The following is a 23,503-nucleotide window of genomic DNA, read 5'->3' as shown; positions in this document are numbered from 1 at the left end:
TCATGACGGAACCCACATATTTCCATGCGTATCAGGGGCACTAGTGTAAGGAATATTCCAAATCCACGGTTGATCTGTAAACCAAAACAAGAAACATATTTGTGACAAATTCACTTACTAAATGCAAAATTTTGACCTGCCTCTTCATCTCTTCCTTTTGTAAGATAGAAGAGATAAAAGTTCCCATGCAGATTTTCAATTTACCAATTCATTTATTTTTTAAAAAAGGAAGTAAGATTTAATTTTTGATACCTAAAAATAACCCCGCACGAACTCTAAAATGTTCAAGTTTACACCTCACTTTTTAAAACGTTACATCTACAGATGAGCAACAGGTTTGGAGCAGACTGTTCCCACTCTCCACTTCTCAAAATACAGGAGCTATTCCAAATCTTGGGAAGGAAGAATTCAGGAAGGAAAAGAAACAAAGCAGCAGGAATCAATCGCTAACTCTGCAGCCTGCTGTAGGCTCTTCTTCCTCCCATGTACACGTCGCAGAAAAGCTGCTGATCTCTGATGTGAGGCTACTATTCTACTTCTCTCAGGCTACTTTTACTAAAATACAGCAATCTCCTCTTTCCTTTCAGAATGACTTTTCTCCTCAAATAATCCTACATAATCCTAGCCTGTTTTTCTTAGAAATCTGATATTTTATGTGTGAAACTATTGGTGAAACAAATTACAATATAGTTATTTTTAATATCAGGTAAGATTTAATTTTTTTTTTTTTAATATCACTTAATAGGAGCAACAGCAACAAGAGAAAGACAATGACCACATACACAAATGCCATAGGACCTATTTTCTTACTGATGTATATTCACAAGCTTTTCAAATTTTTCAATTCCAAGCTTTTGAAAATTAAATCTGCTGATTTTCTGAAGAAAAAAAACCAAAAAAGATGAACTATTCCCTATTTATAGCCTCACTATGCATTTTTCAAGTGTGCTCAAAACACTCATCTTTCATAACTCTGAAATCTAGTCCTTTACTTCTGCTTCATTGTCTCAACTACCCCTTACTGGAATTACTGTCTAACCCAATGTAGCTTTTCCTTGGATCATTAATAAAGCAGCAGAACTCTGACACTACAGCTAGCTCACAATTAAACAAATGTAGCATTTCTACCCCACTGCTACTCCAAGATTACCTGAAATCTCAGACCATGCACTATTTCAGCTATATTTGGGCAGACTACTGAAGATTCTCTCACAACTGAATAAACTATAACAATTCAAAGATAGAAGGGCCCTGAAGAAAAAACAATTTTTTCCAAGTACATCTAATTAATACCTTAATCCCCCCCCCCCCCCCCCACACACACACTTTGAGTTAATGCTACAGAATCTGAAATGACGAGCTGGCAATGGTACAATAAGATTGTTTTGCTGTTGCAGGTTTTCATTAAGTGATATTAAAAAAAAATTAAATTAAATCTTACCTGATGTTAAAAATACAGGACTTTGCAAATACAGTATATTGTGTAGGTCAATAGCATGTACGCAAGCCATCTTAAAACTTCATGTTCTCAGGCGTATGACAGATGGCAGTACAGTATGTACAGCCAAATCCAGAAAGTCTGTGAATTAAAGGAACATACAATTGAATAAAGTATAAAAATACAATTAAAGCATCTTTGTTATTCTTTCCTGAGAGTTTAAAGTGTCATACAAGTGTCTTTTGCAGTGCAAATGGAGATCTGGATGAGTTATCCCTTGTTGATTTCTCAACACAGAATGGATACTTATATCCTCTTTCACAACATTTCACAAGATCTCTAGTTAGAAAATTCGTTTTGGAGAAATAAGTGGTCACACGTAGAGAAAGGTGATTCTACAGTCAAGGTTTTCAACTCTTCAAACTGTGCCATCTACATACACATTTTAGTAACAGCAAACTTAATCCCTCTTGCAGAAAATGCCAATTTATTTTAGCCTCTCTTTTCTGTCCCTCTTTTTGTTGTTGTTGTTGTTGAGGGGAGCAGGACATGATACTTAAAAGCAATTTTTCTTGTCCTCTCAGTTCCTCTCAATTAAAAAAAAATTGTACCTGAGAGGTCTCAGTAAAGGGAAAAAGGCAGACCAGGCATACATGTTGGATATATTTCCAATATTTCCAAAGAATAGAATTCTGATTGCCAGGACTATGAGCACTCAATGAGGAAAACAAAAACAACCAACTCTCACTCCAACAAGTCTTACAAAGTTGCAGAAACCAGAGATGAAGCTTTGAATTTATGCCTGAATGGATGAACTCTACGGACTGAGTTGACTTCCTAAGGCTCTCAAGATAATTTGGACATTAAATCTTAGTTTTACACAAAGACAATCTTTGGTCAGTTCACTCAAAGATTCCCATGCTAACTGATCATTATATGGGAAACAAGATGCAATGACAGTGAGCAGTAGCTTTTACCAGGAGTTTGTTGTATTAATGGAGTAGACAATATATATTAATTCAAATATTGATGAACAACAGACAGTGGCCACAGTCAGACTGTAGGTTTACCTGTCAATTGTACTAAGTAGCCTCCAGATTGAAAGATCTTTTCCTTTAGTATCACTTATGTTCTCATCACATCCACTATGAATTCATACTTGCGTGAGAGGGAAGATAAGAAACTGGACACAGCAGTAGTCAAGTTGCATCAAAACATCCCTAGTACTAAGTAGCTCTAAGATTTATTAATCTCACACACTTATTACAGAAATCTAGCAAAACAGCAATACAGAAAAGTGTTTTGGAAATGTTTTACCCTAGAAAACAACAAGCCCCGAACAAGTGGAAAGTAGAACCACTAAAGCAGAAAACTAATCACACAAACATATCTGGAAAGTGCAATTCACTAAGAAGCGAAGCAGATAAGATAGCAAAAATATACAGCAACTCGCTATAGCATGAAGTAAACCAGATTCCCTGATTCATTGGGTTAGTTCACTGTACAATCATTACTTCCTGTTAATTTCTATATAAAAAAATTCTCTGTAGTTAAATCAAGTTGCTATGTGACATGAAAATATTTCTGATATGATTTCCCTCAGAGAAGCCATCTTACAAACTCCTCACTTCAATCCAGAAGAACTACACTGCTACCAGCTACATTAAATAGCGTTATATTTTATTCCGTGTTTATTATGATCAAATGAAAGATCAACACAAGCAGGCGTAATTTAACTGCGGATCAATTATAAAGTGCACCTATGTGCAAGCTTGAAGTACAACTGAAAATTAAGAGAAAGCAACAGGAAAATTTCACGTGTGCACCACTGAGGTAATACACTGCAATTACTCCATCGGCAACATCTTAAGCCACATCAACACATACTTCAGTGACCTATGATGACATTTCAGTGAAGAATCAACTATTTCTCTGAAAGAGCAGGCAAGGCAAAACAAGAAGATATCTTCCTCACAATGATCTCAAATTACACTGTTCAAATTACTAAAAGAAGAGCAAGAATGTTTTCAAGATCATTTCTCTAAGAAATCTTTTTTGTGCTATGCCTAAGTTTCAGTTTTAGAATGAAGTCTGCTGTCTAACTAACAAGGCAAGCCAGACCTATGTGACACAATAGACGAGGGGAAAAGGACAGACAGCAGATCATTGTGTTATGAACACAAAATTTTAAAAGATTGTGGATCAAGACTAAAATTATGGATGAAACCAGATAGATAATTTGCATCATTTACTGATGAGATCATCACTGTATCTTGTGAGAAATATTTTATTGTTTTTCAGGATTTTTGATGAATTTACTACAGTGTAAGAATTCCCACATTGGAAGCCAGGTCCTATCTGATGAACACCCATTAATATAACAAAGTCATTCTGACAGAATGACAAAGAAGGACCACTACAAATAGATTATTTCCACACACTAAAGGACTGCTTTTCTTTCACTGTATGTAATTATACACTACAATTCTGTATCACTAAGCATATCTCATTCAAGACTGGAATTTCTACAAACAGGAAAAAAAGAGTGCATTCTGGTATTGCTATCTTCTACTTTGAGCTTTATATGGCAAACAAATGGCTCTGCTCCTCACCATCTGCTTACTATGCTTCCCGTTTCTTTTCTTTCCTGCTCCTAACAGGAGTCTTCTGATTCTATGAAAGCTATGTATGATTTGCTTTCCCATGCTTAGACAATCTGAGTTCATGGAAAAACCCCTGGAGCCTTTTCTCTTTCAATTACAGGGATCAGTCAATATGGCTTCTTTATGGAAAGGATAATTACTTGCATTTCTGCTTCTCAAGACTTCATTAAAATAAATCTACACTACTCTCTGGAGACTTAGGGAGTTGATAACTGCATTGTTACTGGCTGATTATTTCATGAGTCCATCCCTAATATAGAAATTCTTTACACATTTTTTCCACCAAGAGGCTGAGGAACTGAAACAGAATATTCGGGAAAAATGTGGGAAGCTATAGGCTGCTGACTCTGCTTCTACTGCCAAAGCCCAGACAACTTGAGTTCTATCCATCTATTTCACAGGAGAATGCTGAAACTCAGAAGCTGGATTACAGACAAGCAAATTCACTAAAGATTTTTTTTTCCACGCAGGAAATGAAAAATTATTCAGAAAAAAAGCCTCTATATTCATATGAAAGACACATGAGGATCACTAACACCTTAGATTGAATGCAGGGACTTAAAAATATACAACCACATTTTTGTCAAAAGAAGATTGCACGTTACATGCATTTGAGAATATACATATGGGCTCATTTTTAAAAGTCTTAGCTTTAAAATTTCCAAAGTTTCAGCATGGCATTAGTTATCCATCAGGTACAGCTGCATATGCATCCCCAAGCACAACAAATTGCAACTGGCACTATCTAAAAATTTTTCCATAAGCATTGATGTTCACTGCATTTAATGGAACATCAGCTAATATCTAACCACGCAATTAGGAAGAGTCGAAAGTCAGGACAGTAATAGCTACAATACATAAAATATTCTTTCTCTTTTGCTAGCAAGTAACTCAGGCACAATTCATCACCCCTCTCTGACATTGCTATTTAAATGTGTTCTATACTAGATAAAACAGTAGCAAGTAGATTGTATTATAATTTCTTCAGTAAGCCAGTAGTTTCTCCACTAGGAAAGACAGAGTAACATTTAAGAATAGCTTTAAGTGTAAAAGAATGAAGGAAGCTCATAAAACAGATACATTATCTTTGCAAGTTCCAAAGTAACATGCACCACATTCCTGCAAATCATAACAATAGTAAGTCCTGTGGAATCTAGGTGAAAAGACGCAAGATCTCCCAATGCAGATATGATTGCCACTACCAGCATGAGAAAAGATGAATTCATAACCTAGATAACAATACAGAAAAATAAGAACCAAAATATTAAGTTCTTTTCTTAAAACAGAATGTAGGAGTGCTACCATTTCAAACGCAAAGTCAAGCCGCCATAATGTTAAAATAAAGCTTTGGAACATACCTCCATTAAAACCAACTTAAAGTTACTCAGATGAGCTTACTGCTTATATAATACGCTATTTGTCTTCCAAAGCCACACCTTACCTTTGCTTCCATACTGTTCTGGAGGCAGATCAAATGGTACAGGAAAAGATGTTGCTGAATCTTTACCTTCTGAAAGCATTTTCCCTTTCACATGGAAGTAACTGTTGTCCAATCCCTACAATAGATAGGAAACAAAAAAAAAACCATTGCTTTTTAGGAGACAAACCCAAGACAAACCCAATTTACAGTAGATTTCTCAATAGCAGAACTTACTTTAAGAAACAAAGTTTTGCCTCTGTTACTGAGATAACATGCTTACTAGAGCACCTTCTTTTCATAAGAATTCAGCTGCTCTTACCACTACAATTGCAGGCTTTTTTTTTTTTTTAATAGAATTGGCCTGGCCCCAAAGGTATTCAAACTGGATATACTCCACATTCTCAGCTGCTTTCACATCCACCAACTTATTTCCACATTCAGCAGGTAAATAGAGTTGTGACTTGACTTGTGAACAATTCTATCCAAATTCCCTTCCTAATACATCACAGGCAGCAGCACACCTCAGTGGAGGAATATTTTATTGTACTAAGTAATTCCATTTTATTCACATAACACTGTTGGCTGAACTGACAGCTCCACCTACACACAGTATTCTTTTTAAACAATACCAAACTTTTACTTCATCAAGAATTAGTGCTGTAAAAACAGAAAATAAGGATTTGAAGAGACCTCTAGAGATTATTGAGTCCAACTCCCCTGCTAAAACAGGCTCCTTATGGAAGGTTACACAGCTAAGCATCCAGACAGGTCTTGAATCTCTCTAGAGAAGGAGACCACAACACCTCTCTGGGCAGCCCGTTCCAGCATTCCGTCACAATGACAGTAAAGAAGTTATTCCCTGTTTTAGTATGGAACTTTCTCAGTTCCAGTTTCTGCCTGCTGCCCCTTGTTCTATTGTTGCTCAACACTGAAAAGAGTCTGTCCCCATCAACGTGACCCCAACACTTTATAAATTTAGAGGAAGCAACACTAATATGACCACACAGAGCACAGAAGACAAAGTAGCTTTACACCTTCTCAACTAATATTCAAGAAACACAGCAGTAGAGAAAAGGGAGAGCTACCAAAGACAACATCAAGCTATATCACAGCAGTTCTGGCAATTCAGTCCAAAACACTCCCTGGGAGTACAGAAGCTTATTTTACTTCATGACTGAAAATAACAGGAAAACTCTAGTTACAGTGTATAGTCAATGAATATAAAGATGTTAGAATTATGAAATAAACAAGAGAGTTTGGCAGAGCAGATTATAACAACAGAATAGACCAAAAGCTTACCCTCGTCCTGGGCTTGCTGCAAAACTCCAGAGGAGGGATCTCCAGAAGAGATCCCTCCCCACTGGTAGCCAGCTCTTAAATGGGGTCAGGAGAGGTGCAGCCAGGCTCCACCCCTTCCAGCAGTACAGCTGAATTGCCTTCACCTGTGCTCCCGTGGCTGGCTCATTGCTTACCTCAGGTGATCAATCAGAGATTTAGGCCATGATTCAGCAGTACCCATACATGAAGAAATACTGTATATTACTTCAAGGACTAGATTTAAAACCCACTGTTTTTCCAACAAAAGGACATGAGAAAAAAAAATAAACAATGACCACATGAACCAAGATCTGTTTTGAACTTACACTTCTTACACCTTTCAGGTCAGTGGAATTTTAATAAACTTCTTTAAAGCTAACCTACAGCCTTTTGTAGAGATTAGTCTCCTCATATCAAGCAGTACATTCGAAGTATACCAACACACAGGTACATTAAGGTTCTTAAAACTTTACAAATGAGGACTTGAAATTGAATAATTAAACATGAAATCCAGAGTTACTTAAAAAAAAATGCAACAATTATACACCTTTACCACCAATGATCCCAGAGTCACTCAGGGATTGACAGAAACTTCATATAAAAATGTAAGCAGTCACGTAGCTACACTGATGCACATAGTGGAAAGAACTTGAAGTAGACAATGCTATACATCAAAGCACAGGAATTGTATAAGAGGAGTCGTAGTGGTGGAGAAAGCTTTTTTCAACATCCCACAGTAGTTCTGCTTCATTAAGTGAGGAAGCTGGGTAAGGTGCATCCCTAGACACCATAAATAAGTTAACATTCTAATTGCAATCCACAACAGGGAAAGCAAGTCTCACAGAAGCCAGCTGCTTGTGAGCTTTTTTCTATTCTTCCACATGGAGATGACAGAACTGTGGAATGGTAGACAGTGCTTCCCTGGTGTATCAAGTTGATTCTCTTACTCTACAATAAACTTTATATACGTGTCAGATGAAGAGCACTGAAGTTAAACCCTTGTCTGACACCATCTTAATTTAGAATTTTTAGTAATCTTTGCTACCAAAGAATACAGTGTACAAGAACAACTACTTCTACATACATAGTCAGTAATCTCTATCAATGTAACTCAAGAATCAGTAACAAATGCCACATCTATTCCTCTATGAAGTGGGGTGTATTGGGTGCTTCTTACACAGCATAAGAGAAAACACACCACAGAATGTACATTATACAGATTCTAGCATATTTTTAGTCCTTTTTTTTTTTTTTATCTTTCCTCCCTCCACCCCCCAAAAGATATAAATATTTGTTTCTGCTTTATTTCTTCTACAACCCCCCTTTGTCCTGTTATGACTTCAGCATACATCTTTATCTTCTCAGATTTTGTTCTACACCTCCGTTGTCTTCTTTCTTGTTCCATCTCCAGTCACCAGATAAATTTTCCCCTCCTCTAAGCCTTATTTCTCTGATGCTGTCCCACATCATCAGTAGACTTCATTTCAGAATTGCTTTCTTCAGCCATCGAGATTTAACCCACAGAAGTATTCCATTCAGAAAACACTGAACAAAATTTTATTTACAAGTTTTCCTCAAAAACGTCCTGGAATGAAAGTCTAGGTTATAGAATACATTCTTACATTCAGGCTCTCTGAGGAGATTCACTTGTTTTCAAAAATAGCTCTCATGTCTATCTTCACAGAAGAGCACACAGCAATTGACACTGTTCACACTTTTTTCTGTTTTGAGCATTTCCTGGATGCTGACAGCTCCCACCACCATTTCCAAAAACAAATCAGCAAGATCTTGAAGAAAAAGAAAAAAACAACAACAAAAAAAATCCACTGCCTTCTACATTTTGCTTCTCAGACAAATCCTGTTCTTCCAGAACTTTTCTTCTACAGCAAGATTTTGTTCTTTGACATGTATGCTCACAGCAGTAAATTTTGAAATGCTAAGAGATACATTTCTCAGTTGGCAAAGTACGTATTCTTGTACTTACAAAATTTAAGATACAGTCATGCATTTTATTACTACCTTAACATCATATGTTGTTAAAGTAGGCATTAGTAGGAGGAATGGGAAAAGGGAGAATGAAGTAGAATAGTTTTAAAAGTTTTTGCTACTCAAACAGAAGATAGATCAGAGATTATAAAAAACAACACACAAGACAAGGTAAAATTGCTAACCCTACTAAAGTGGGAATAAACACTAATGTATTTAGACACTACTGAAGTAACTTCTGCTAGAGACTGCTGATGATTCTACTGTCTTTATTACTGGGATGATTATGGGACTACTTTTTCCCCATACAGGTAAAAATAGAAGAGCCATCTTTCTGGCAAAAATGCTTAAAAACTCACTAGTCTGGGCAGTAAAGAATTAGGAATACGAAGAAGCTTTACAGTAATGTAATTCTCTGGCCAGAACACACGGAAATCTTTTCTCAATACTGAAGTACATTTATTCAACTGTGCCATAGCTTATTTATTCCCAATAGCCCTAAAATGAAATTCGGGTACCTACATCCAAAGCTCCTTTGCTTGCAAAACATGGTTTTGTCTTTACAACTTCTGAATTTGAAAACCTTATAACAGTTCTACAAACACTCTGAGCAAGGTTTAATGCCCTTAAGTTCACATACAATGTGAGTGAACCAATATTTTATATTTATTTTCTGCCCACAATCAATTCTACACAGTGCAACTTTACTCTTCAATTTATCTGGATGCAGGTGAAGTAGCATTACGTTAATCTGCAAGTCAGTTCTAAGTTACAACTGAAATTGCTTCAGTTCACCTTCAATTCAGCAAAAATGACTGACAGCTATCAAATCCATTTTCAGCTCAATCCTCTCCCCACAAACAACTATGAGACAGCCAATATTTACCATCAATAAGGCATTTCAGAATCTGAAGTGCTATTTCTAGATGCCTGTGCTGATTATTCATTTACAACTGTGGCATCCAGTACCACAAAATAGCAGTAATGGGTAACCTTCCTGTTTAATAGCAACTGCTATAATTGAGTTTATATTTCCAGCAGCTCACAGGCTAGTATCACATTCTTCAACAGGCCATTCAAAAGATTTAAGAATTCCACAAACATTTTTATACCATTCTATGAGTCTAGCTCAGTTTTATTTTACAACCTTACCAGACACAAGGAACGACTGCAGAAAGTTCTACTTTCTCCAGTTTTTAGACAAACTATTTACTAAAAAAAGCTTTCCATTATAAGTATTCTGGGAGTGCCTAATTAAATTATTACTTCAACATGCTTTCCAGAACAACTCCATACTGTAAGGCGATGGGTTCTCTCAATATATTTTACATATTAAAGGTGTAATTTATCTCAACCTTTGGAAGGGAATCCCCAGGAGCTGAAGGAACAAGCTTGAAAATGAGTGACAAAGAAGATGTAAGAGGTGAGAAAAGAAGAAGATAAAGACAAATGCTGTTCCAGTACCAGGATACAGCCATTCTGTAAACGTTGCTTTTTAATCAAGAGAAGCTTTTGATCAATGTCAGCATCCGTTGATTTTTCACTGAACACTAAAACTGTAAGTGATGACAGCTGCAGCGGTGTTGAGAGCAACTACCCAACATATTTGATAGCCTACATTAGCACACCAGGCTGAGACCCAGCCTCAAAGCATAAGTTTTGAAAGCATTTAAACAAACAAACAAGACAACAGAAAAACTAGCATTCAAATGATGGCAAGAGAGAAGTGATCTACTTCTGAATCTGTATTCAGCAGAAAACAGAATCACACAATTGCAGGGTTAGAAAGGTCCTCAAGAGATCGTTACGTCCACCCCCTGCTAAAGGAGTTTTTAAGGTTAAGAATATTACATTTGTGCTAGGCAAGCCATAACTTCTATCAAAATCAGTAACTAAAATTAAACTACACTAAACAGCCAGAAGAAACAGAACTATCAGGAATCAGCAGCATTAAAACAGCATTGCAACAGCTAGAGCGTTTTGAGACTCTAGAGATGCAGGAATGCTTTTGTTCTGTTTCAAAGCACTTAATCCAGTTTGTGTTGCACATATTTCTAGTGGTAAATAAACTTTAAAACAATACTGTTTTCTGTAAACGTGTTAATCTATTTCTACCCCTGACACTTTCATTTAGACTACTGTAGTACATAATATACTAAGACCATACTGAACCAATAGAAGTCTTCACACCAAACTAAGTTACCTAAAGAATGCTTTTAAATGCAGAGTTAACTCTGCTTAACTTGTGAAACTACTGTATGTACGCACTCTGCAGTGTATCTTACATACATGTAATTATCTGATATTCAAATGCAAGTGTGGATATTTATCCCTATGATAGAGAAATACGTATAGATATTTGTCTCTGCAGATATTTCCCAGTAAAAACAGGAAAAACTGCTGCAATTAAGTTGTGTTCTGAGGTCTGAAACTCAAACATGAAACTGTTTCACATAAGCTGATGAATTTTAGTACAGCCACCTGTACATTTGCACATTTGCATGTTTTCTGTAAAACAAACAGGAAAAAAATTGAAAGGTCTGTAGAGAAAGCACTACTTAGTTGCATGAAGAATCTTTATATTGCATATATTTTAATCACACTTAACACAAAATCAACTTCAAAATGCAGAGAAATTAAATGTTTGCTTCTTGTTTATACAATTTGTCAGTCTTGGATGAACAACTTTGTTCAACAAGTTAACAAGAAAGACTAACTTACTACACAGCATTCTGTAAAAAGCACAGCAGGCTAAGCAGTTTTAATGAGTGAGAAGAACATTGATAACATCAGTGTGCCACAGATTTATATCTGCATCTTATGTGCACTTTTTCCTCACTCAAATAGTATAGAAGAAAAAACAAACAAAAAGAACAGAAAAGCAATAAGAATGATCTGTGCTCCACTCAAGAAAGCAATTGAGCAGGTTTAGGACTGTTGAGCCTAGAAAAATGAAGACTGTCTACAGAAAGAGCAGCATAGAAAAGGTGAATAGGGATCAAGTCTTTATTGCCTCTTCCAATACAAGAATTGTAAGCCGTCAAATGAAACCAAGGTTTCAAAATGCACGCTTCATATGACGTTGTTAAACTCAGCTAGGCATGCTGTGAATGCTAGATGATTACAGCATTTATAAAGAAGTTGTTACATAGTCTCTAGCTCAATAAATCTTTAGAGATGTTATTATGTACATGCCTGCCCATTGCATTCTTCCCCATAAGCACCTGCTTTCGGCCACTGAGTTTCCAAACGTATTTTTGATAAGACAACGCCATTCGCCTTCTACTCCTCCAGCAGCTATCTTAGAGTCAGCAGTGTGGGGAAAGGGAAAGACTAAGGGGCTTGGCTATACAGTATACAGGCATAGTAGCTTTTCTACAGCCAACCCCTAGACATTCACACCTATTTTCCTCCAAACCTCTGATCAGCCCTTTCCATAGGCTGTAGTTCCAAAACCATACCAAAATATCATCTTGAATATCCTACAGGTTATCCTGGTTATCCTATACTCACTCACCTCTCTGCTCACTTTCCCTTCTTTCTTGCATCAGTATTCACCTGATCATTTTTGAGCTTATGAATGCAATTTGCACAAGTTTTCATTGCTTTTCTTCAGTTTGAGCTAATTAAATGCACAAGGACTCCACTGAGAACCAATAGTGGTACAAAGAAGGGAATGAAGACAGCCACGAACAGGCTACAATCATAGTAGGACCAACCAATTACATAGTTAAGCGTGGTAAGTTAATTTATTACTTAGTCATGTTTAAGATGAGACAGATTTCAACCTACCTTTCCAGGTGGTAAATCCTCTAATAGACTGGTCTGCTAAGTCAAGTATAGCAATTGTACCTGTCACCAGAACACAATGTGGAGAGGCAGCAAAACGTTCAAGTAAAGTTCTTTACTGTACTCTTCTGCTTCTGGGAGCCTGATCCTCCCTGCAGCAGATGTAGTTTTAAGAGAGGCCTCAAACAGCAAACAAATAATGATGACTGCCATGACCCCAAGATCAGCATCCTTTGCAAATCTCAGCTCATCCTTTCAGTCCTCAATGAGATCAAGATCTTGTCCTCGTTTGTATTAGTAATTATTGTGGTGCTGATCTACTGTATATGTAGAAATTGGATTCTTTTACTCCGAGTAAGTACTTAAATTTCTGCTAGTCTTTTTTTTTTTCAAATACAATTACAAAATGTCTATAAACTCTGATGACAAAGAATGGAACCAACAGGCAATATTCTCAACTCTAAAGGTTAATGATACCATTGAAATGAATGACTTTTCAGTCTGGGATCACAAGAGTGAGATTCAGATTCTCTCACCGTAGAATCTAGTAATTCAATTGAAAAACAGCCTTGGAACAAGTTATCTCAAGTTACAGATGCTAAATTAACTCTCATTTAGAGATATCTGGAACCAGAGTCTTGAAATGCTCCTGAAGCCACATAAAAGGAAAAAAAGTCACCAAAAGCATTGCTGTCTACTACAATATTACAAATGCACTTAATAAATAGCATATTACAGTGGTGACAGCAACTTGTATAGGTATACCTGAGAAAGTACTTTAAACTAGTGTGGAGGCTGTTAGCATGGTAATTATAATACCTATCACAGCTCCATATTAGCTGCAGTTTGTGGAAAGTTTCAGCAGTTTTTTCTGAACGCTCTGCTGCTATAACTGTCAACTGGCAGTTCTCAAGAAAGAAACATCTTGCATGCATTTAACTATTTTTGGTTTTCAGATATAAGATTGTGCTGAGCATGCATCACAAGGATAAATTCACACTGCAATAAAAAACAAAAAACACATCAGTCAAGGTTCCAAATCCTTGATGCCTACAGTTAAAACTTATTTTTTTTTTTTTTTTTTTTTAGCAATACTTATTCACTTCATGACAGTGACTCATCTTGCCACTATGTTTCACAAAGCCATTAGGTTCCCAAACAACCACATTTCATTCCAAACTACTCCCACCCCACTGCAAAATACAGCATGTTTACACTTTCAAGTCCACGTTCAGCATGCAAGTGTGAGTTCAATATTACGAGTAATGGCCCCCAGGTTTCACACTTGAAGCTGTCAATATTAAATACAACATTTATTTTCCACTTCAAAAATAAATGACAACAATGCACAGAAACTGTGTTTTTTCATGACAGAATTTTTTCTTGAGGTGGACACTCCTAAGATGAGAACTAGAACTTCACTATTGAAGACTGACAAAATTCCAAGTGTTAGGTAAGACAGCATGACCAACTACCACAGACTTGAAGCCTGTTTTTATATGGGAAAGCCTCAACAGATACCAGGAGCGGTGGAGTAGATACAGTGGACAGCCTACACTTGTCTATTCAATGTGATAAACTTACAGGCATACCAGGAGATACTGTGCATAGAAAATCACCATTTTTTCTTCCCTTCTGCCACTACAAACATTACAAAACAAACATTTTACATCCCATCATTTACTCGTCCAAACTGAATTTTCAACAATGGCTCTTCCATATTGCAGGAAGGGTTTACACTGCTTGCTACTTCAACTAATGGCAAAAATAGCAGAGCAACTCAGCAATAGGAGATACTGATCTTCTGAACTGAACATAGCAGGGATTAGAATGGAAGGAACAGGAACACATTGACTATCTTCTCCAAAAACAGACTGATTTAGCAGAAAAATGGCTTTTACACATGTATAATCAAGATGCTATAATCGCAATATAGTTGTTTAATCAACAGATATCAAGATGTTGTAATCACAATATAATCGAGAGAATCAAGCAAGGTAGACAATAAGTGGAAGAGCTTACCCTTCGGCTGAGCTCCCCAGAAGACACCAAGAGAGGGGATCTCCAGAAGAGATCCTTCCCCTCTGGTGGCCAGCTCTTAAATAGGTCTAGGAGGGGTGGAGCCTGGCTCCACCCCTTCCGGCAGCACAGTGAATTGCCTTCACCTGTGCTCCTCTGGCTGACTCATGGCTCGCCTCAGGTGATTAATCAGAGGTTCAGGCCGTGACTCAGCAGTTCCCATACACCACATTATAAAATTATATAATTTTATATAAAATAATTTTATATAAATTATATAAAGGGCCCCAGAGAGCCCTTTATAAACAAATTTAGAGCGTGCCTGTGAACAAAGAATGCAACCAAACTACTGTAAAAACTTCAATGAAAATGTAATGCAATATAACCTCCCTTTCATAAGGAACAGAATTCTCTGCAGTCCCTAAACAAAGAAGAAAAAAAGTAGTCCTAACCAATGCCTTTTTCTCCTCTCCACCTGATGACCAGAAGGCTTGAGCTACCTTCTGAACTGTTTACCCATGAATAGTTATCAAAACAGTTCTTTACAGTTCACATAAGATTTGTAGTGAAATAACTGAATTTTCTGTGTAAACAAGCCTACAGGCTTCTGCTAAAAGCTGGAGCAGATGCTTAACAAGTATTAAATGTGTTTTTAATCATTAGTAAACTTTGCTTTGACTGAAACTTAAATCCAGTGTCCTTTTGATGCAGTACAAGAATGAAAATATATTTCTATTTTTAGTAACTCAGTTTCTGAAAAATGGCTAAAAACATCTTGTTTCAGCTGCTAAGACTGGTGCCAGCAGAAATACAAGCTTTAACAATTTTCATCAGAATGACGACTTCCGTAATTCTAGGTGCTTAATGGCAGGTGGGTCACACTAATTTCAAGAAGGTAACACGTTAACTTCAAATTGCTGAAACTTTGTGACTGCTTAAGAATCTTATCTTTCTGATCATTAAATGCTCCTTAATGTATATTTCGCTTCATTAAAATAAAGCTCGATTCTATAATGAAACAGTTATTTATAGAGAAACCTGACAGAAGGGAGATCCTAATTTTTAGGAATGAGGAAGAAGGTTCAAGTTTTTTTCCATAAATTTTATCTCTGGGAGAAATTCTGGTGATCCTCTCTATACTGCTCCATGTACAAGAAATTTTACATAGAACAGAAGGTTCAGAATGGAATGTAAGCCTGATGTTGTCACAGTTATACATATTTTCTTCTTAAAGCTTGTAGATCACTCAGATGTGAAACAGGTACAGTCAACTCTTGGCAAAAAGACTTATGTTAACTCAAGTACTCCTTGTTTTCTCCCCATTTGATGTATGTTTTCCAAAAGCTAGTAATCAACAGAAAAACCAGACACAGAACAGAAATACTGCTTTTATACTAAATGGCTGCTCAATCTGACCTGTAAAGGTTGTTAAAAAAAACAACAAAAATATATCCACTAAAAACAATTACACTACTACAATAAATTCTCTGCTCAGCAGCATCTGGAGATGACCACAGCCAACTTCTTAGTATGTTGTTTTGTCCCTTTAGGTCAGCGGGATTTAAAAGCCCTTCCACAAATTATTTTTGCACTACTCTTCACTACTGCCTTATTAAATGTTTAAAGTATTACTAATTGTATAAAATGTTTACTCCTGTGGTGTTGGAGTTAGGGTGCAACACTATCAACACCAATGCTCCCTACTGCAGGAAATCATCAGATTTTTTTTGCTTCAGTCTCTAATTAATCAATTTCTAAAAGTTGTCACCCAGAGAAAAGAAACCATGGCTGGAGAATGATGCCTGAGACTGACACTGTTAATCTTACAGAGACCACACTGCAACAGGAATGCCTTAGGAAGTGTCAAGAGGAAGATAAGAGTTCTTCAGCCACAGCCAAATCTTTAGAATTAGTAAATATTCATTTAGGAGTTCATTACAGACCAACAGAAGTGACTAAACATTGTATGAGTATTCGTGAACATAATCTAGGAAAGATGTATTCTTTAGAAAAATATTCTAAATGACTTTTGGCATACAAACTTTCTCAGAAAAACTTGCAACAAATCCTCTGAAAAACAAAAATTTTACAGAGGAAAAAGTTTGAATTGCTTCTGATCCTAAGCTATCTGCTGTTCATAATGTTTTGGTGCCAGTAGGTTCACAAGGAAGAAGCAAGTAGCAACAAGAACAAGAGATTATTTTTTTTTTTTTCTTCCCATTATTAAGCAGCAGGTTTAAAGAAAAAACAACCTACACAAAAAATGGATCACTTTCCTCAAGTACAATGCATGATTAAACTACAGAAAACAGCATCACAGGATTTTGTGACAACTGAAACAAAGCAAGAGTGATATGAACCTGATGTGTTAAAAAAAACACATCTGAAAAATACTCAAAATATATCATTGGGAACACATGCTAAAGAGACAATCAAATGCATAGCGTTTATTGCACCAAACTCCATAATGTGTAAGGGCTGCATTCACACTGGATGCAAGATAGATTAACCTCATGCCTCACTAGAACATTTCCATGTCTCCTAGTTCTCGGCTCCACTGGCTAAACTAATGGATATTTGGGGTAAAACTTGTCTTCAGTGTTCTGAGAGTGTTATCCCCAGTTTGGATGGTATACTCCTTCAGCATTTAAACTCTTACTTATGAAGTTCTTAGATCCGCATAATAATATTAGAAAATAACTAGAAGACCACCTTGTTCTCAGAACAGAAAGCATAAGAAAATGTCACATGGCTTCGAAATACTATAAGCTTTCTGACAGAGAAACACAGGAATTAGTAACTAGATTTATTCAGTCGTGTTTGATATTTGCCAGTACTTGGAGATTCTCAACTTATCTCAGGATCTGACTTGAGCTATGAACTTACAAATGCTGAAGGCAAGAAAAGGACTCCAAGTTCATATGAACGGATCATCAATTGAGTGCCATTTTTCTCCAGAGCTCCCCATGCTGCTTTAGATAGATTGGCACTGCAAAGAGAAAGCATTTCAGTAAGGCATACCCTTCACAGCAGAAAATACTGAAGCTGTAGCAATGCACTTCTGGCAGGAGGATTTTACTTCAAATCACATTAGTTTTTAATGAAAGTAATTTGAGTATTATTCCTAACTGTTATTTTTACAGCAGACTGGAAACAGCAGAGGCAATACTCAGAAGGACATTGATAGAACACGTGAAAAATTATACAAGCTTGCTCATATCATACAGATCTATAAAGAAAAGGTCAGCCTTTTGAATCTACTCTGCACATTTCAGATAGAAACTCAATATTGGTAAATGCTTCAGTGTGACAACATTAAAAAATAAAAGGGTAGCTAAATTATGACTAGTTATAAGACATTTAGCATAGAACATTTTTGCAAGTGCTAAACAGAACAAAAGGCTAAGAGCAAGAGATATTTTGATACATTTATAAACAAATAAATATCAAACAAGCTTATCTTTGTTTTGGATGGATTAGCACCATGTCACTGTTAATCCTTCATTACTATCTGCTACAAAGTAGATAAAGTTGGCATCAAAAAATGCAAAAGTTCTCAAAACTGACTTCTATGGAATAATATCAGGTCTGAACAATACATTTTAACCAAAAGGCATGCTGAATATTTTCTAATAGTAGCATATGGTGGGAGAAAAAAGTCAAACCAACAATGAATTTCTGCATTAGGTGAAGAAGCATCACATTTGAATGATTAAATACTTTAACAATCACCTTAACTGCTACTATTGTAGACAACAGCATCAACAAGCAATGAAATTTAAAAAGCCAAAGTAAAACAAGATTGAGTAACTGAACATTTAAAGAAAACATACAAACACGATAAGCTACTGTTTTGGGGTTATACAAAAACCCCTGCTCATAGAACTGAAATCTACCTTTTCATTCACAGTAACAAAACCTTCCTTTGTATCAAGGAATTACTCGCTGATCCTTTTGACTTCTTTAAAAAAGAAGCAGAAAACTAGCAGACGGAAGCATAGACTGAAAACATCCATACTTCAAACTAGACTGCTGCACAACTTAATCTGACAAAAGGTCAGACACCAAATATCAGCTATCTATATGCTTTATAGCAAAAAGGCAGCACAAGCATAAACTAAGCCTCAACTTATTCTATTTTGTTGCAGCCAATGAACAAACTGGTGTATCCAACATCAATCCACAAACACTGTGTATTAAGGAACATCAGCCAAAGGTTTAGGAAGTTTTTATTACTTCAGTTGATGCTGGACCCTGAAATTGGAAGTTAAAGCCCAGAGAAGATTATGGAGCCATTGCCAAGGGTTTTTGAGGTCATAATTTCAATGTGCAGCCCCAAAAGACTAAAAGAGATGCCTTAAGGGTACTGATAAAAAAAGATAAAACAATTTTTGCACTGTATCAAGCCCTGGTGCATCCATGTCTCAAGTTCTGTGTGCAGTACTGTTTTACACAGCTTCACGAGAACACATGGAGTTTAGAAGTAGAAAAAGGCAACTGAAGTGTTTAAGAAGTTGAGGTTGATTTTTTTCAGGAAGCCAAGTTTAAAGCAACAGAAACTTCAGTTTGGGGAAAATGGACTAAGGTAGAGCCTAAGTTGACAGAAGTCATTAAAGGAGCAGATATGAGAGTAAAATTGGTATTTCCCCAATCTGAGCAAACGCAACACAACGAACTGCAAAAAAAAATGGCTAAACTCAGGTGCTCTTTGCAAATAACACTTCCTTTTTGCTGTCACAGCAGAAAGAACTCTACTGGGTTAGTCCAATTGTGAAGCTGAAGAACAGAAATCCCTCTCACATCCAGGTTACTTGGTAATTCAGTTGTAAAAACTGTAAAACCTCCTCAAAAGGAAGAGAAGGATTTGCTTTGTGTACTTAGCGCGCTTATTTTGTGATAACAATTTTTTTACTTGTAACTACAAGGTCACCTGACTGAAGAGATAAATAAACTCCAAAAAATGAACTACATGTAATAGGAGTAAACTACTACTCCTTCAGCCTACCTACCCCTGCCCTTCTATACCTTTCTCCTCTTTGAGTTTCTGAAAGCACAGCAGCATACAGAACAACAAGGTCATATCATGTCACTCTGCATGCTCAAATACAGACTTGCAGAAAGATAAAGAAACAATAAAAGTAGCACCCAAGATACAGGCATAAGATTTATTTTCTTCTGATCTACTATTAAGAAATTAAAAGTGTTTCTCACAAACTTTCTACATATTTAAAATTAAGTACTTTCTGCCAAGAAAGACCTAAGTCAAAACATCTCCCACATTTAAATTCCTACAATTATTTGTGCTACTTAGAAAAGCTAGACTGCTTTATTTATTAAGCATTTTTCTAATGGAAAATTTCTATTGTTATGCTATGGATGTGCGTGCGTATGTGTATACATGCTTACACGTGCATATGCACACACACATTATGTATACGTACACACACTTCTTTTGGCCCTTCTTTTTAAGGTCCGTTCAGTTTCCACTGAAAGTTTCATTTAAATCTGCAGGAAAAGGATCTAAAGACATTCTACAGAACGTCTCTAAAACTGAAATGAAGCAGGAAACGTAGACAAATTTTTTACACTACTTATAGTATTGTGAGGATTAAGGCAGTAACTTACCTGTGCCTGCAATTGATGAGAACTTTTTCTTTCCTTTAAACACAAAATGAGAAGTGTATAATTAGTCATTTACCTTGTAACTAAAAACCATGCAATCTTCTGGAAGTCATGAGAAGGTCTCATGTATGTCTTGATGTGAGGCATGGCATGACTTCGACCAGAGACTTCTGCTGACCATTTGCTAGAAATAGAAAAGGAATGTTTTTCAGATTTCTTATTCAACAATATATATATATATATATATAAAATGTAAAACAAGAATAACCTTCTTCCCCCTCCCCCCCACTGTGCACAAAGAACATGGCACTTAATGCCATGTTCTCTGATAATGCTATACTTCTATACTACATTTAATACTTGTGTACCCCACAAAAAGGCTAAAAATACTTTATTTTTTAGTATTTAAATTTAAGTATTTAAATACTTGAAGCCAGAGAAAATTCTTCTTCTTAAAAACAAACATTCCCAGTGTATAAGGAACCCCTAACAAGTTTTCCATTCCACCTTTCCAGCTTTCAAGAAACCAAGTCCAAACTTCCAACAATTTTTCTTCTTTGAAAATGATAAATGGTTACGCCTTTAAGCAAATGAAGTTTGTCTTGGCACCAAACTAACCCTTCCAGAATTCCCCAAACTTATTACAATGTATTTATAAATGAAGGAGAGGCACAGAGCAGACTGTTGACACTACTCTTCTGCTTCCCTTTCCTGTGCCCCTAAGCCACAGAGAAACTCGAGGTCTTAAGGCAGCAGAGGTCATACATAAACCAGTTTAAACAACATGCCATTGCTGGAGTATTACAACATTAATGTTACTCAACTAAACTGCAAACAATCAGTAAACAATAAATGAATGTATAGAACTGAAGGTGTGTAACCATGGTAACTATAAGCACTTTTACCTGCAACCATTAAGTCCTTGCTTAAAAATATGGAAGTGAGAGGACTTCTAAATACACCTACATCAAATCAGAGACTTGCCTTCCCTGGATTTGTGGCTGAGCATGTTATGTTCCAATCTCGTTTCCCTAATTTAGCTTTCTTTTCTAAAAAGTTGATCAAGAAGAGTTTATCAGCTCTGGAAAACATCAAGTGAACTGTGTTCACCTAAAGGCCTAAGAAGATTCAAGAAGAGGAATTATTTATTTTCTGAGGCCGACTTCAAGAACTAATTTACACGTGTATATATTGCTCATACGGATGTATGTATGTGTTTGATGTTTGTCTCACTAATATATGTAATTGTCAAATACAATTATTCAGATGCTTTCTGTAAAATAACTGCTAAAGATATCTTTTTACTTCAGCCTAAAAGCAAGCATCTCTCTGAACTGTGTAACAGAGTGACAAAAGAAACTAGAAGGTGTTTCAAACAAGCATAACATCTGACATTTAATAAAGCTAAATTTCAACTTCATCACAAAACTGTCCAGGTGTGTTTTAGAAAAAAAAAAAAAGATCACAGAAGGCCTGAAGATACAAGATCAGTTGTTTTGCACAATATAGAGCACATAATAACAAAGTCAGGCTTATTCAATTCAAACTGACTTGATGTGTTTAAAACTGTAAACTTTTCATCAGTGTAGCTAGCAGAGGATTTTCAAAGTACCGAGCTCATGTTGCAGTAAATTTTGAGTGGATTCAGACTCACAAAGTTCAGTTCACCATAAATACAGTAAGTTTAAATGAAACTAGCTTTGAGAAATTTTATGGAGCAAAACCACAGCTTGCATCAGCTATCCTAGTGACAGATGGGTCACAGAATCACGTAAACCAAAGGCCCAAGCGTGGATGATGAAAAGGAGTTACACATCAAAATCAACTACTTGAGCAGTAAGATGTGCTAGCTTTTTAAAATTGTTTTACACTTCTATGACAAGAGCTCCTTATCACTAATACATCTTAACTGACTTTCTACCTTAAGATACTGACAAGATGGCTTAACTACAGTTATGAGAACTCATAGCATTAATCCGCACCATAATAGCACTGCAGGCCCCCTGAGCAGTTTCAAAGTCTTGAAAATAAAGACTTGACAAGCAAACTGTATAAACATTAAAAAATGTCAATCATTAGAATAAGCATTAAAAATACAATGGTTTATGCACTGTTAAGACTAATCAACTGCTTCAAAAATGTAACAATTAACAAATCACTGATGATTATATTTCTCTCCTTTTCAATGGATAATACTGAAAGGAAAAGAAGTGGCTCTACCACAGAAAAAAAAAATATATATATATACCTCTTACACAATAGCTAATTTAACAAAGAATACTAGCATTCATTTGCTAGACATTGCTATTCATTTGCTATTGTAAGAAAAATGAAATCAGTACTAAGTTGGGTTCTCGTTCTTTTGAGAAATTACTTCCAAGAAATCACAATTCAGAGCTGCACTCCAGGTTAGATACACTCAACTATCAGTAGAGTTAGAAAAAGCCTGCAGACAGGATAAGATTCACATATCTGGGAAAGAGGTTCTGCCTTTTTAGGTGAGAATATAGACCACCATTTTCCTACTCTGTAAATCCCTCTCTCCTTCTGAAAAGGAGATACCCCTTCTCCCTTCCTTTAAGCATAAAATATTTCTCCTCTTTTAACCCTGGCAGGCCCTCTCATTTCTTAAAAGTTTTGTATTATTTTCCAACGAGCTAGACAAATTCCTCTATTCTCTTTGCTTCTGGAAGTCCCGTTACTATATCAAGCTCATCTTGTATTTAATACTACTGAAACAGGACCAACCATTGTCTGTCTCTCCCAGACTACCATAGATAAGAAACACAGGATATGTTAACAACTTCCATGCAGGCTCTCCTCAAGGGGCAGTGTCTTGTATTATTACAGGATAAGAATGTACACTTAGACTGTCACTGAAGAGCAGATTATGCAAGGTCACTTGTCATCCACAACCAGATGGTTTTGATACAGCCTTTTTGTTGTCAGAGCAGGATATGAATATGGTCAATGAGCAGTGCTCTCACTGAGCAGAAATAAAACATAACTTGTTAATGAGATCATTCATTACATAAGAGACTTATTGAAAATATATATTTTTTTTCCAGTAAGATTCTCACGAAGTATGTGCTTATCACAGAAGACACAAATTAAGGCTGGACATTGGCCAGCAAGACTCACAGCAGCAATCATGCTTGCTCCAGAACAGGAGATGCTCTGGGCAACTAGCAATTGTATTCTCAACCTTCTCAATATGCATCTTTACCAACCCTGACTGTACATGAGTGT

General features: G+C 36.3%; 1 protein-coding gene across 1 annotated transcript in view; it reads right to left on the bottom strand.

Moving 5' to 3' along the window:
• The window catches only part of TDP1 (tyrosyl-DNA phosphodiesterase 1), a gene marked incomplete at both ends in the record, with an annotated part of 35,424 nt that continues 11,921 nt past the window's right edge, over window positions 1-23,503 (bottom strand). Inside the window, 4 exons of the mRNA XM_079537293.1 lie at window positions 1-74; window positions 5,543-5,657; window positions 17,519-17,621; window positions 20,331-20,438. Coding sequence (XP_079393419.1) covers window positions 1-74; window positions 5,543-5,657; window positions 17,519-17,621; window positions 20,331-20,438 — 400 coding nt within the window. The remainder of the gene's footprint in view (window positions 75-5,542; window positions 5,658-17,518; window positions 17,622-20,330; window positions 20,439-23,503) is intronic.

The sequence above is a fragment of the Tetrao urogallus genome (assembly GCF_951394365.1).
Source record: "Tetrao urogallus genome assembly, chromosome: 6".
In the NCBI taxonomy this organism is placed as follows: domain Eukaryota; kingdom Metazoa; phylum Chordata; class Aves; order Galliformes; family Phasianidae; genus Tetrao; species Tetrao urogallus.
This window is presented reverse-complemented; position numbering and strand designations above follow the sequence as displayed.